This window comes from Echeneis naucrates, chromosome 15 (genome assembly GCF_900963305.1).
Source record: "Echeneis naucrates chromosome 15, fEcheNa1.1, whole genome shotgun sequence".
Classification (NCBI taxonomy): domain Eukaryota; kingdom Metazoa; phylum Chordata; class Actinopteri; order Carangiformes; family Echeneidae; genus Echeneis; species Echeneis naucrates.
The window spans coordinates 5755461-5771135 of NC_042525.1; the positions used below are offsets into that span (position 1 = coordinate 5755461).

The following is a 15675-nucleotide window of genomic DNA, read 5'->3' on the forward strand; positions in this document are numbered from 1 at the left end:
TAATACATTTTTCTCACCTGACCAACAAACTGCACGTCTTGGCTTGCACCATGACGGGATGATGCTAAAAAGCACAGCACACACTTAGAGGGCATTGAACAGACGGCAGTTCAATACGTTTGATAAGTAGCAAATCGTTAAATATATATTATAAAAAATATTAGAAATCTAAATTATTCTTGACCAAAGACTTCGAGTAAAGTTTGATTAACATTGTTTGAAATTCTGCAGGCTTACCCTCATGTCAGGAACGTGTCACTGGACTGAAGGAGAACGGGTTTAAGCTGAGTGCTGATCTCTGGGGTTTCTCACACTGACATCCACACAGGGTTCATACGGACTGAACAGCCGCCCCCCCTCGGATATATGGGGATGTAATTCCTCACCTATGTGTGCAAAACACTCTCTTCCTCTACTTCTCTCTTTCCAAAATGGGAGCATGAGGATGAACTGACTCAGCCGACGCTTTTACAGCATATTTTCAAGGTAACGTCAGAGAAACATAAGATGCATCTAAAGCTTTTTACTGGACATTGTAAAATCCTGCTTTACCAGTTTTGCTCTTTTAAGCCATTTCTGAAGAAACAACTACACTGAACTTTAACAGCATCGCAAACACACAAAAGTAACAAGCACAGGATAAACAGAAATGGGATTTTAGGATAAATTCAAGTTTTTATTGTTGTGTTCAAGGCCTCAAAACAGCCACCAGGGAGACCTGGACGTGTTTTTGTTTGTTTTGTTTTTTTTATTACATGTAAAGTTCTGTATCATCTGCATAGCAGAATATTGACATTCACTCCTTTTCATCTGATATTAAAAGGAATCAGAAACATAATAAGCCAAACGGCATCACTGTGGAAGAGAAAGCTCGATTGATCTATTTACATGTTAAACCTTAATTGCACTCTCATTTACACCATTAACGATTTTTCAGCTGTACATTTTTTTTTTTGCTTATTGCAGTGAAGATCATGGACTTATGCTTAATATAAGCAGGTTAAAAATGATTTTTGCTCACAAACATTAAAATATACTTTTTCCTGGTAATGCCAAATAAAAGCATTTGATGAATTTAAAAATCAACCAAAAGTTGTCATTATCATTTTGTTGACCTCTAAGATACAAAACATATTGAAGCTGTATTGAAATAATACATTAAGAAGTAAAAAAGTTCAAGAATTCAAAAGTATGTTGAATTTAATTTGTACCGAATGAGGAGGGAAAAATCCCTCTATGGTTAAGTTGAGCAGCCATTTGCCAGTAAAAAAAAAAAAATAGATATTTCTACGCAAATAATACCTATTTAATTTTAGGGTTGATTTTTCCTTTAAATCACATCAGATCAGATATCTGCAGACTACATTTCATAGCCATCCCTCACGCTTTCCAGAGACATTTCCATCAGAGGGACGCAGGGGTACCAGGGGTCCAAGCTGGGGCTAGTCGCCCCTGTGGGGACTCGTCATACTGAGCTGTGTCATGCATCTCTGTGGCTGTGCCGCTCTCATACATGGGAGAGCCAGAGGAGGGCGCTGTGACTGAGGGAGACAGGCCTGGGTAGTGGCTGTTGGAACCACGAAGGAACTGGGAGCTCAGGCTGTTGTTTATCCCTCCATTCTGGGACACAGGAGTCAGGGGCGAATTACTCACAGACCACAAGCTGGTGTACTGGCTGCACAGAGAGGTGGACAGACAACGTCTCATTCATCTCCTCTTAGTGTGTTTTACATAAACTTCTATAAATGTTTAAAGTGTGTTAGTTTGTTTGATATATTTACGAGACGGAGCACTTTAGATAGATAATATCAAGGCAACATTTCTGGTTAAAACAAGTTGAGAACATAAATACATGTGGAGAAATACATGCATCTAAGACTAAAGGAATTTTCCAATTCAGTTCTTTTTTTTTTTTTTTTTTCTGACGCCATCATCTTCTACATGATTCTGACCTGATGCAGGAAAAATAAACAAAGAGAAGCTTCACAAACCTAGAGCTGGTAGCAGAGGGGGGGTTGTGGGCCATGGGCATCATGCTGGAGTGCGTTGGCATCTGCAGGCCGGACCAGTTATCGTGACTCGACAGCATCGACAGACAGGCTGAGGAGTTATCGGAGTAACCAGCTACAGACAGAGGCACTGGGGCTTAGGAGGTGCACAGGTAACAGCTGGACTCAAATACACTTTGTAAGACATGTGAAGAAAGCTCTTGTTTTCCCACAGAACATGCTGTTTTCTCAGTGTGATCAGGACTTGTGCCCTCTGATATCAGTATAACAGTTAAAGGTGTGAATCTTCTGACCATACATTCCCCGTCTGAAACTCCACAGCCATTTACAGCCCTGTGGCTCCTCTCACACAAAAGCCAGAGGAATGCAAAACATTCTTTGCTCAACAACATTTGTTTGCGCTTCTCGTTAATAGCTGTAAAGGAAGTTGTGCAGTCCCTGGATGTGTGAAGGCAAAAGCTGGAGGAGGACACTCACTGGGCGAGTTCGTTCGATGGGCGTACGGACTGGTGTAGGGCGCAGAGCGGTGGTTCCTGAGGGTGGAGTAACGCTCACAGCCATGGGAGGAGGAAAAGGCGATGGGACTCCCAAACTGGCTGTGAGGAGTGGTGGGAGGGCAGAGGGAATTCGTGCCAGGAATGAACCAGCTGCCTACTGGCTCCACAGAAGAGAACAGACATGATGGGACCAAGTAGGCACCAAAAAAGTTACAGATCAATACTGATGTATACTTACAGGGAGAGTAAGTTGACTGTTGGTTTTCATTGGCATCTTCTCTGGTGTCGTTGTCACTTCTGCGAGAATAAAAAAAAATGTTTTTGTGTTTTAAAAGATATATTGCCAGACTTTTCTCATCTTTAAGACATGCTACCAATAGTCTTACCTCTTCTTCGCATCTAGAAAGGCCTTGGCAAAAGGATTGTACTTTATTTTGAGAGAAGTTATCTAAAACCCAAACAGAAATAACAAAAAAAAAAAGAATTGGGATTAGATATGGGTGTAAGAAAAAACACAGAAGATAAACCACAGCGAGTGCAAACACCATGCGTAAATTACGCATGCATTTTACGCACATGTAAGAAACATGTTACACGATAAAAGTTTTAAAAATTAATAATTTTAATCAGTTTTTTGCTTAAAAATATATAATTGCCAACCTCTTCGTTTTGATATGCTGTCACTGCAATGAACTGTGTCTCTGGAAACGAGTGGCTGGTGAGCATCCTTCTCGGCCCCCCAACGCGCACGATATGGATGCGTGGCTCATACTTGTGTAAGGAATTTAACATTATCTGGAAAAAAAAAAACCACCACATCCGCACGGGAATGTTCATTTTCTAAATAACCAATTCGTAATTACAGCGGGGAAAACATGAGAAAGTCATACCTGACCGCCTCCGTTCAGTTTGTTGGTGAGTTTGACTTTACTGAAGGAGACCGGAGCTTTCATCCAGTGCGCCCCGAAGTTAGGAGAGTCCGGGTGGATGTAAACACAGCTGGGGGTCTGAGGCTCGGGTTTTCCCCCGGGGACCCATTCTCCGTTCACATACTTCCACCTGTGGTTGTCCGCAGATACAAAGTCCAGCAAAAACGAGTACATGGCGTTTGGGTCTAATCCGGACACGTTCACTTTCAGCACCGGGAACATCCGCCTTAATCAGAAAAAAAAGAGAGACTCTTATTAGCGTTAAATCTGCCCGTGCAGATGGGAAACACTCTGTTTGGCTCACCTTCCGTTCTTTGTGACTATCATTTCGTTGGTGAGGTCCTTGAATTTCTGCCAGAGCTCGCTCTCATCCAGGGAGACCTTCAGCTCCCGCTCCGTGGGGTCGCCCTTCTCGCTGCCGGCCTGCAGCTCGCTCTCCACCGCGCTGAGGAGGTGGTCCACCCGGTACTGACCGGCCTTTCCGGGGCACTCCCCAGCGCCGGTGGCCATCCGGTCCAACAGCTCCAGGGCGGAATAGTTGTTGTCACGGGGCTGAGTGAGTGCACAGAAAACAAAAGGAAACCCGCACTACCTGCTTCTTGACAAACTTTGTCCAGGCTGCTGTGAGCGGACTCATTTATAGGCTGAACAGGCTCCATCTCAGCTCCTGAGCTGGTTGGCTCTCCTCCTTTTTGATCTTTGCGGGCCGGCCTCTGATTGGCTGAGAGCGGCCATATCGGCTCCGTCAGAATGAAGCGCTCCGGCTCGCTTTATTACAGCAACCTGTAAATACTGACACTCACATCAAAGCGGCACCTGCACACATTAAAACCCCGCGAGACTTCAGTCAAATTTGGCTTTTATTTTTGTCCCCTGGCTTCAATGTTGTGCAGATATTGTTGTTGTTGTACATTAATGTTATCAGCTCATTGTGGCAGGTGTCATAAAGCTGCCTTCAGATGGAGAAGCTCGTTCAATACGGTGAACCGTCCTGCTGTTACTTCTATTACTGTAGGAGCTGTAAAGGTACATCAGCTGGTTTTGACTTTTTTATGGGATAAAATATTATTAAACCATGAGGATGGAAGTCAGCTTTATGATTTGATAATTTTGCTGCAAACTGTTTTTAACTTTTTAAATGTCTTTATTCTCTACAAAAGCTAAACAAACTGATATAAAAGTCGTCAAATGATGGTTTCACTGTACTATAATATTGTAGTGTTGCTTTGTAACGCTCTTACATCACAGTACACAAGTTAACCAGTGTGAATCTTCAACACACTGCTGTGTTTTGGACACAGCTGTGTGTCTTACAAAACTGGTGGCTGCCTTAAAACCAAAAAGCAAAAACACCACTCAGTCATGAGTCTGGGCCACAATCAGGAAAAAGCTGTTAGTGAAGCTCGGCCATCCTGGACGCTCGCTGGCCGGCTGGTTTGTCCGGTCTTCCCTTGTTGGGAGTTAATTTGTGAAATTGGACTAACATATGATCTGATTTACATCCTGTTGTGCTGTACAGCGCAGTCATATTCACAAATACCTACTGGATGTTTGTTGATATATTTGCTGTGGCCTGTTGCCATTAAGACCTCTAAAGAAAAGGAAAAAAGAAAACAACAAACATTAAAGACAGATCGTGCCCGACAGCTACATGATAACTTCCATAGAGCTCAGCTGTGTTGTGTTGTGTTGTGGCTGGTTTGTGTTACTAACCAAATCTTGGACGCCTCGTTCCTCCTGCCAGCTCAGCGAGTCTGTCTCTCTGTCCAACAGTCTGGAGCAGAGTTCACAGCAAGCAGAGAAAAACAAACCCCTCTCAGTTTAAAGAGCAGTTAAAGACTTCTTGAAGACGCTTTTGATTTCCTCCTTCCTGGGCCTGAAAGAAAGAGACAAATCTGAGCTAAAATAAAAATGTTTTTATGTTTCTGTCTGTTTTCTGGGTTTACCTACCTTTGCAAGAAGGTCACCTTGGTTAAGCAAAGTTCATGAATTTGCCTCAGGCATCTCAAGCGAATCTCTGCTTTGCTGCTCTTCTCAGGAATATCACTGATAATCTGCCTTGAATTAGAGATATGAGCACGTCATTCCCTGGGCTACCAAAAACTGTAACCTAAAGAGGCAGCATTAATTGCTGACATACCAATTTTGGCTTTGGAAGTTCCTCGTGATGTTTCAGATGTGAGGACTTTGATCTGTGGTGGCACTTATTACATCCATCCATCGTTTCCTCGTCCATTAATCATTTAGTAACCTAAAAAGACACATTCCAGCCTTTGTGTATGAGCTGAGAGAACCACAGTGTCAAAGTTAGAGGTGTCATGGCCAGTGTTATTTCCTACAGTCCTAGTGTCCCATTTGGCGCCTTTCTCTCCTCCTCCAACACCCAACTCAGCGCTTACTGTCACACGTGCCCACTTCCTGATGTGAGACTGCAGCACCGGCACTTGATGTCATTGTTCTATCCAGTTCTGCAGATTTCAGAGCCCAGTCCTCCTGCCAGAGAATAAAATACAGGTGGAAGTCACATAAACACATTCAAGCACTTTGCTTCTTTTTAAAAACCTCAAATTTTTGTAGGCTGTAATATGTGGATGTGGACAGGTTTTATGAGTTCTTCTCATTACTTATGAAATAAATGTTGAATAACTAAAAATACTTGTCAATGTAGTGTAGCAGGAATTGACCCTGGAGCGGAGCTGATCATTTATTAAACTATGAGGTACCTAATGAAAAGCTATGACATATCTTAAAGAGAAAACCTCAGATTTCTGATAAAACACACATTATTTTACATCCGCAGTAAAGGTGCCTCACAAACACTCGTAGTCTGGACACCCTGAAGATGTCACCGGGGGTCACACGGCTCTCCGGCAGCAGTGGATCTGAGATGTCAACACAAATCTGCGGTGAGCAGCGCTTCGAGCTGACCACTGTTTGCCTTCCCCTGCTCTCCCTCCATCCAGACTCATCCTCTGTTTGCTCGGGCCAGGTTTGGCACAGAGGTGAGAGAAAAATGAGTCCTGCATGCTTGTCTGTATATGCTCATCTCAGCACCTGAGCAAAACCTCAGCTCCAGTGTTCTCGCTTTTCTCCTTTCCTTTATACCAGCCTTGGTGTTGTGCTCATATCGCCTTTTAATATTCCAGACTTCATTCTGAGATATGTCATTGGTTTGATGAAGCTTCATATTTACTGCACAGAGATGAAAGTGTGCTCTCAGCAAGAAGGTCAATCTGCCAAAATGTTGAGTGTATTCTAAGATTGAAGAACTAACAGGAGGGCTAAATTTAACACAAAGAAAACAGATAACAATACGCCAGAAAACGGGGTAGGATTATGTGTGTTGATTTGAGTAGGCAGTTGTGCGATCACTCCTCCAGGTGCGTTTATGTCTTGTTGCCCTTGTTAAGTGGGATTACTGTCCCTGTGGTTTGGACACTAACCTCAATCGCAGCCTTCTTCCTGGATGCTTCTGAAGATCAGCTCGGCCGACCTCTCCCCTTACCAGATCCTCGCTCCAGCAACCTACACAAACACACACACATTTAAAATGAGTGGAAGAACAAAAGCCAACACAAGAGACAACTAAAGAATAAAATTCGATCACCTCTTTACAAATGAGTAAAAAGACATTTTTATCTGTGTGTGTGATAAGCACGTAAGATGTGAAGTTGTTGATATGGTCCTAATGGTGTGCTACATCTCAAGAGTAGCCATGGTGCGGTGCTGCTCACACCCGATAACACTGCGCACTCGGGTGACAACACACTTTGTCTGCTGGGTGCAAACTGGTTCCAGGGAGGACTCCTGAGCAAGGCAGCGTTTACTCACAGGACAGTGTAGCAGCTAACAGATCTATACAAACCCCACGAGCTGCACAGGATGCAGGTGGAGGAAGGAGGATGTGGATATGTACATTCAGATATGCACAAAGTGAGCGCTGATAAAAGAAACCTAAACACGAAAAACTCAAATGACTCATCTAATATGTCGCCTTGTAGGCCAGAGCGCTAACTAAGGCTCAGCCCTGTCTTATGTACATTTTCCACTTATTGAAGTCAATTTATAGCAATAGACATGGTATGTTCTGTTCAATTTAATTTTGCAGATCTGTGCTGCACACTTGTGAAATTCAGCATGTTGAAGAGACCATGACCAGATGGCCGCAAAGATAGAAAATTACTGCCTCAACTGTCCAATAAATCAGAGCAGCAAATAATAAACATATAAATAGGAGGGCAGGGCGAGACAGATTGGATAAATTGGCTCATTACTTAAAAGCAAAAAAACTGAAACTGAGGACTTTGCCAACTCTATATTCTGGCCTCAGTTCTAATTGCTTTTATTTTGGGTATTTCTCATGGATGCGGGGAATGTGCCTATGGCACAAGGTGGGTTGGGTGCTCCGGCGAGGTGGAAGGTCTGCTGTCTGGCCATGTTTGTCTATGGAGCGGTGAGATTTCACACTGATGGAAGACTTGTCCGCGCAGGCCTTCCCCCGTCTTCTTACCGAGCTCCTAATGTCCCCAAGCCAACGTGCCGTGTCATAGTGGCAGCTTAGTACTAACAACATACATGCTCCTACTAAACAGAGTTCAGCTCTAATTAACAACAGCATAACGCTGTTCTGTTACACATTCACAACATGTAAACACAAAGGACAGTGAGGGCGATATAAGCAGATGCTCACATTTCAAGCGAGTGAAGGCTTTACATTAAAGGCAGAAACAGCGGTTTGGGTCAAATGATGAACTTTGCATTTATCACTCGGCTGTTCTTGTACGTTAGGACACATGGACACGTTTATTACCGCAGAAAATAGGTTTTGCTTAATGAAATATGCTTAAATCAACGCTTCCAAGATATAAGGAGATCTTCAACTGGAAAAGGCAGAATTTGTAAAAGAAAGTTTCTGTTCGCTGACAGCTGAAAATAGGTGATTGACAGAGATGGTTGTTGAATTGAAATTACAGTTGGAGCCAAAATCCTGATTGATTAGACCGAGCGTTACATGTTTCTACATTTCACCCAAACCCTCAACTGAGCAGGTGATTGTTGGTTCAACTCCTGACTGGGCAGACTATTCCTGTCTCTCTGCACTGTAACTTTTGAATAAAGACAGGAAACCATATGTAGTTATAGTGTTTCATATAAGTGTGAGAATATTTACAAAACTAATAACGAAAGGGACCAACACGCAGCCCAAAGTCTAACATGCTCTCCGCTACATTTTAGAAATGGAGCGCTGTTTGCCTGGAAGCCCGTAAAGCTTTAAAAGAGAAGAAACTCCCCAAAAAATCTTCACCATCTGCTGGCAGTGCTTGGCATGAAGTGACTATATCTCTTTTGTAGTGGACATAATTATGACATTTTCCCCCGGATGACGTTTGCAAGAGTCAGAGCGGCCGTCCGAGGAGGTGAGTCTCCACAACAGAGGGGTCAGATTGTGTTTGGTCATCTCACTTCTACGTGAGTAATCAGCTCTCTCCCGCAGGAGGGTCCACGCTAGACAAGTCTGCAGCGGAGTCTGTGTTTGCTCATGAGGGCGCAGCAAACAAGGACCAACACTGGCTCTACCATTCAAAACATTACCTTTAATTATCTGCAAACATGTTTGCACCCAAAGGAAATCGAGGTTTGGGATAGAAAGTGGCAGTGATTATGATTATCTGAAATGTGTTGTTATTTTGTTGGGATTATTCTGAAGACCAACTTAATAAAAGGATCCACAGAAATGAGCTGCAATGGCAAACATCATCCCTGTGACCTCTATCTTCAGCGGTTAAACTGTGCTCGGATCCGAGACTTAACTCGCTCTACTGATGTCCTGCAGACTTCACTGTAGCTGTGATGTGTGACTGTTGTGCTTGATGCTCGAATGCAAGTCCTCCATGTCCTCGTGCTTTTTCACATGCCCACACTCAGCTAACTGCTTCTGGAGTGAAAACATGGTCTTTTTCCTTTTAGTGTTTTGGGGAGACGCACCACGTAGGACCTGGTGTTGGAAAGAGACTTGAGGTAGGCATCATCATCGCCAGCTTCTTTTGTTTCTGAGCTCTAAAAGAAAGAGACAGAGGCAGACAGACGGTTGGAGATGGGAAATGTGGGAATAGAGTTTTAAACCGAGCCTCCCTTGTTTCAGGGGCTGGGAAACAGAGCACGCACAACAAATGAGAAGCAAACACACAGCCATGGGAAGCCATTCAACTGCAGCAAGGACCAATTAGGCCCCAGCAGGTGTTCGTGCCTTTGCCTTCTTTGGTCCTGCCTCACCTCCAAGTCTGTGACAGAGCCTCTCAATCTGAGCTGAGGAAACAACGCGTAGTTTAATTTGCTCCACAATTTGAAGTAAAGGATTCCTACTGGAGGGGGTCTAAAGTCCTTTATTGTGCTCTCTCCACCCCCCACCCCAAGTGCAAGTCATTAGAGAGGGGCAATTACATCCTCCTGAAGACGGTTGACTTTTACAGGAGGGGAAGATGAGACAGGATCTCCCTCTTGTTAAAACCCCTCTATGCAGGTGCCCTCTAAAGCTTATTGCTCTTTTCACACCCGGTCACAACAGAGGCAAGACAGTCAAAATCAAAGTCAAACACAGTGGGAGGAGAACCAAATCATTTACGGAGGCCTTAAGGTTTTTAATCTTATGAGTGACTGAATGTTTAATGATGAATCAACACTTGTTGATTCTTATATGCTACGAAAATCAAAGAATTGAGTTGCTTTCACTTTGAAATTCATCTTTCTGAGCTTTTGTCCTTTGAATTGTCTTTCGGGAAATTTGGTGGGATTTTAAAAAGGTGTTTTGAACTTTGTACCTCACAAATAGACACAGAAAATCAATACATTCAGAAAGCTTCAGTAACATTTTTGATTTATATAATTAAAACCAAAGCCAGACTGGATTTGTGAACGTTGACTCAACAAATATTATAATTTAAAATATCTAAACTTGAAGATGCAGGCTGCAGAGGATGCTTTTTCTGTAAGACAGCAATACCAACACTGTACAGGACAACAAGTGTAGAACCCGTAAATTATATCACCACTCCCAACATGTACACAAAACCTTTGTGTAAGAATGTAACTGATAAAATGACCAAAAACTAATTTAGACACTCGGATGTCAATGACTATGAAATTTAAGAATTATGTTACCACAGAAGGAAAAAAGATTATGGTTTATCTGAAACTGTCAAATGTGAGTGTTGGGCAGGAGGAAAGATAATAAATGAGGACTGAAGGATTCACCTGCTTGGCCTCTGTCTCTGACTTGGCACCGGCTGCAGCACTAATCTCTCTGAGTGGGCCTTAGTGGAGATAAGGAGCATCTCTGGGACAGTGCATCTTCCTGTAGGTCTCTAGATGGCGCTGGAGGATAAACTAAGAAAATGAAGGCTGCAGACTGAAGACAGGTGACTACAGAGGAAGTGTCACCTGAGAGTGGAGGTAGAGAACGGTCGGTCAGGAATCACTCATCTCTTTGTGGTAGTGGTCAAAAGACGAAGTTGTCATTCCCTGTGTGTCTTAGATTTAGTGTCTTAAACCTTTCTCTGTGAGTGCAGTATTCATGAACCTGGTCCAGGACAGTCCGACACCTGGCCTCAGCCGGTTGGTCTGGTCTGGTCTGGTCTGAGCTGCTGTGGTGCTTCTTCTTCCCCCTTCAGAGTTTGACTCTGACTCTATCTGCGGCCTAACAACAGCGGGGGAAAAAAATAAAAAACTATTTAGATGTTGTGGGGGTGAATCAGTCAGCTTGCCTGAAGATTATAAAAAGAATGCATTTTTGGTAATCCTCCTTGTCTGCCAACAGCATCCTCCCACACAACATCCTGACATTGTGTTCTTGCAATGCCCAGCCAGAAGAGAGAAGAGATACGCTGTTTGAACATGTCCACCTCCTCTCCTACAAATCCCTCACCTTTTTTCTTGATCTTCCTGGGAATACATTTGTAAGGCTATGATCTGCCCTCAGCCTATATTTGGCAACAGCGCCTTTAATCTTTAACTGGCGTATTAAATGACGATGCTATTCAACAGATGTTGCGGAGGGAACTTTTATAAGGGACAGATTTAATTTCATTTCAGATTTCTCGAGGCAAAATTTGTCTCGTCTCGGCAGAGACAGTTTAAAGAGGAAATATAAAACTAAATGGGATCTTGCAAATGTGGAGCATGTTCCAAAAAATGCAAAGCTAATGGGAGTAGCAGAATGGATGCCAAAGTAGATTAACTTCTCACACACAACCATGTGGCTCCATGCTTTAACCCTCAAATGAAGAATAAGACCTGCTTGAGTTGTCATGGGAGGACAGTACTCTCTGATCTAGAGTCTTCTCTGTGAGGTCGCCCTGTTCTTGGGAAATGTCTCATTCCTAACTGGCTTCCACTGAATGACCACATTACTAAAGTTTATGGGCCGAGACGGTCGAGGGAGTGCCCGCTTTGTCTTTATTCACAAAAGCTGCATGGACACGGAGGATTTATCAGTTCCGTTGCCACAGGAATACTGTCACAGCAGAGCAAGAGGACCTGCAGCTCTTTGCTGTGGCTGCTGTGTGCAAAGTGTCAGTGACCGGCCGAAGGTGGCATCAATCTGCGCTCACTGCCACTGCAAATCAGTGGAGGATAATGCAGCTGCCACTCCTCCAGACAGCGATCATGACACTGCAGTGAGGTTAACGGAAGCCTGTGGCCCTTTCTTTTCATTCTGGATCTAAAAAGAGAAGCAGATGGGACTGACTGAAATGATACTCGGTTTGTATCTGAGATTGAAAATACAGCACTGAGACCTGGAACATGGGTCGCAGCTATCAATGTCAAATGAAAAAGACCTTGCTGAGCACTTTGGAGGAAGTGTTTCTACTTTGTAACCAAGCCGACCGTCTCAACTGTTGCCAGCGCCTGCTTCTTTAAATTCTACTTTTCCTACGGAGCACAAGTAGGAAAAGACATAGTAATGCATGTCTCACCCCCAGGACAGTCATGAATAGTTCAGCTTGGGGCCTAAATCGGAGGCCAAAGAATACCAGGAGGCGGCACATAAACAAGGCCACACTTGACATGTCACAATAGATGAGGATTACACAACTTTCAGTCACCAGGCCAGTAGATAATATCATCAGAGGAGCCATGGAGAACCGAACGGGCCTTGGTACAAACTGCACTGGCTCTGCCATGATCTCAGTCTGCCACATAGCCGACGACAATGAAACCACTTTGTCACACTGACTGGAAAAAGACTCTATTCAAGCCAAGATGCTGTAGATTGCTTTAAAGTTGTACTCGTGCCAGTGTTTATCAGTCCGATCTGGATCAAATGTTATTTGTCAGAGTGAGATACGGGATGTATGAAATACCTTTCTGACACTGACACGCACATCCAAAACAGAGGACAGAGCTCCTGACTGAAGATCTTTGAAGAGCATGTTTCACTAAAGGACACACCGTACAAATCCACATTGCTGAGGTGAAAATGATCAGCCATCAAATTCAAAACGAATCTCAAACAAAATGAGAAATAAGCAGAACCCAGTTGTTGCTGTGTGTCTTCAACATTACTCTCTTCTGTCTGAGCTGTAACCAAACTCTTGGTTACCAAGTTACAGGGAACAATGCAAAGAGTTTAAAGCTTATTGCAGAGATCCGCAACACAAACATGAACATCAAACCACGTTTGAGTACCTGGCATGGAGATTTGATTTGTGCCAGAGGTTTGCATGTTAATTGCTGTTTTCTTCAAAGTGGTTTAATGATCAGAGCAATAAAAGGAAAGCAGCTGAGGGAAAACAACAAGGAAGTAGGAAGTGTCTTCATGGCTCATTTTCTGTGTTTGTTTGGTTAATCTTACTGAAAAGAATCATTTACTTGTTTCTTTCAAGCCCTCAATGGGACTCACTCGTTTTGCGTAATGTTTGCAGCAAGTTTGGTAAAAATTCTAAAATAAAATATGTTTGTTTTTTTTTCCTCCTTTTAGCTACTATACGAAAATGAAAATGAAAATGTCAGGATTAAGGCTTTACCGTGATGTCACTGTGGACCAGATTTTGGCACCTACGCTGTTTAGCTCTTGTATCTGCGAGTATTGTGCTGTCTGATGTGACAAACGAGAAGCAGATTGGGGGTAATTTCCTGATGGGATCATGCACCTGGGCCATACAGTACAGCGATCAGCCCTGCTTAACATGAAGCTTAGGACACTAATGCCCCAATGGCCTCAGGTAGCAACAGTGGAAACAAAGAGCCTTTAAAATAAGGATCTGATCCAAATGACTTCAGATGTAACAGCATTACAGAGGCACAGCATGAATCAGCAAATATTTAAAAGGTTCAGGGACACTTGTATTATATATATAAAAAAAACGTTTTACTTCAAATGGCATAAAATCATCAGCTGAGAAAACGTTTTGACAGTACAAATATTTAGCAAATATTAAATACTGTAAAACACTCATACATCCCTACAAAGGATATAACCCTCTCATTAGAGGAAAAATAAACAGTCCAGTTTGGTTTCAGCAGCAGGCGCACATAAAGCCCTGTTGTTGACTGCTTATTGTTCTTCAGCACAAAGAGACGGTTTCGGGTCCCTTTAGGGTGAAGCTCCCTGCCAATCCACAGGCGCCTGCTGAAAACAAAAACCATGTGCAAAGGACAAGAATATTAAGGTATTAACTCCAAAATTCAACAAAACATTGAATAGGCATTAAACTGGCAAAGCAACGTCCCTGTGAGCCATGACAAGCACTGCTGGATGAGTTAGGCTGCAAATAGCTGACCATCAAAATCTGAGTTCTGTTCAGGAACTGAATGTCAGATTTACTCTTACTCCAATACAGGTAATGCAATTTTCGATCTTTATGGTATTTTAGTGATTTATCGGGAGGACGAATTGACATTTCTCTGGAGACAAAGCTTCCCTGTCTCATTTACAGACAAATTTTACAAGGCCGACAGATTTCGGGTGCCACAGCAGCGGGTCTCTCCCTGATCGGGCTTCAGGCGTCAGCAGCCTTTAAGGTGCGGGAGCGCAGAAAGTTTGTCCACTTTTCCCAAAGCTGCGGCATTTTCGACCCCCTTCAGCCACTCTTTGCATTTCCTCACAACAGTCTCATCCACATCCGCGTCCTCTTCTTCGTACTCCACGTCGTCGTACTTGTATTGGTCATTCAACAAAGATATTTTGACGATGGCGGTGATGTCCTGTTCGGCGCTCTCCGCTTTGGCGACGGGAGCGCAGCCTTTGGATCCTCCGTGCGTCTTTTTGGATGGAAACACTCGCCTGTGGCGAAAGTCCGCGGAGGCGCAGCACTTCTGCTGCTTGGCCATCATCTGTTTTTCTAAATTGCGTTTTTGAATGACGAGGATGGCCTCTGGCGTGAGGCTGAGGGTAAACTGGATGTCCTTCTTGGCTTCGTCCTTGCCGTGGAACTGTCTGGTAGAGTCCATGGAGCTGGAGCGCCGGACTCCTTCCACAGAGTCCTGAGGTTTGGGCACCGTCAGCCAGGAGCACTTTCCCTGAGACTCCGGAGCGGCCGCCGGCTTCTGAGCGGGGCTTTTGCTCTTGTCCTGCAGGGCCTTCCGCCCCAGATTCCTCAGATTCGCCGAGGTCCAAGAAGTGGACAGCTTCTCCTTGTCCGGGCCGCCTTTCTCTCCGCCGGATTTGCTGGTGAGCTCAGTCTGAGGAGGCACTCCGTTGGCTTTCTTTTTCCCGAATAGTTCCCTGCCGGGGGAGGAGATCCTCTGGTGGAGGCTGATGGGCGGAAAAGGCATTTTCTTTTATTTTATCTTTAATCTATTATAGGTGTCCGCAAGCGATCGGGATACAAAAGCGTGCAAATGTCCAAAGTGCAGAGGAGGAAGCGCTGCGCAAAGCGACGGCCGGCGGTCTGTGGGCATCATCCAGCGGCGGCGCGGATGGAGGAGCTGCACCTGTTGTTGTCCGCGCTGCCGGGAGCTCAACTGGTGCGCGCACACGCGCCGCCCGGCCGCTTTATGGCGGCGGGAGCGCGGAGGCGTGGCCAGGAGACGTGCCAAACAAAGCCGGGGAAAAAAAAAAAAACTGCGGGTGATGTCATTTCATAATTTCCAATAACTTCCTCCAGCGAGGAGCCAACCACCCCCCCCCCCCCCCCCATATTACCCCTCTGTCCCCTCACAGCGCCGCTCTGCTTGGCTCCTGAAAACCTCCAAACTGATCTGACTCCCTTTAAAGTTCTTAGAAAGCTCTTTTTTTTTTTA

General features: G+C 44.2%; 2 protein-coding genes and 1 long non-coding RNA gene across 6 annotated transcripts; all 3 read right to left on the reverse strand.

The window, feature by feature from the left end:
- Positions 1-1334: 1334 nt before the first annotated feature.
- tbxtb (T-box transcription factor Tb) lies at positions 1335-4997 on the reverse strand. Of its 4 annotated transcripts, none has more exons than XM_029521248.1 (8): positions 3740-4997; positions 3397-3661; positions 3167-3301; positions 2893-2954; positions 2745-2803; positions 2487-2660; positions 1992-2124; positions 1335-1675 (listed from the first exon to the last, which is right to left on the reverse strand). In XM_029521248.1, the coding sequence occupies exons 1-8, from the start codon at positions 3943-3945 to the stop codon at positions 1405-1407; spliced, it is 1305 nt and encodes a 434-aa protein (XP_029377108.1). In that variant the 5' UTR covers positions 3946-4997; the 3' UTR covers positions 1335-1404. The 4 variants fall into 4 exon arrangements, with proteins under 4 accessions (XP_029377108.1, XP_029377107.1, XP_029377109.1 ...); XM_029521247.1 differs by having other exon boundaries at positions 2487-2663; XM_029521251.1 differs by having other exon boundaries at positions 1479-1620; positions 2487-2663.
- Positions 4998-5844: 847 nt separating this feature from the next.
- On the reverse strand, positions 5845-9494 carry LOC115055873 (uncharacterized). The gene is made up of 3 exons (XR_003841721.1): positions 9421-9494; positions 6879-6960; positions 5845-5928 (listed from the first exon to the last, which is right to left on the reverse strand). It is a non-coding gene; the product is annotated as an uncharacterized LOC115055873 (long non-coding RNA).
- Positions 9495-13840: 4346 nt separating this feature from the next.
- On the reverse strand, positions 13841-15385 carry prr18 (proline rich 18). Its single transcript, XM_029521643.1, has one exon. It carries the CDS (start codon positions 15205-15207, stop codon positions 14440-14442), a length of 768 nt encoding a protein of 255 aa, XP_029377503.1. The 5' UTR covers positions 15208-15385; the 3' UTR covers positions 13841-14439.
- Positions 15386-15675: the final 290 nt, after the last annotated feature.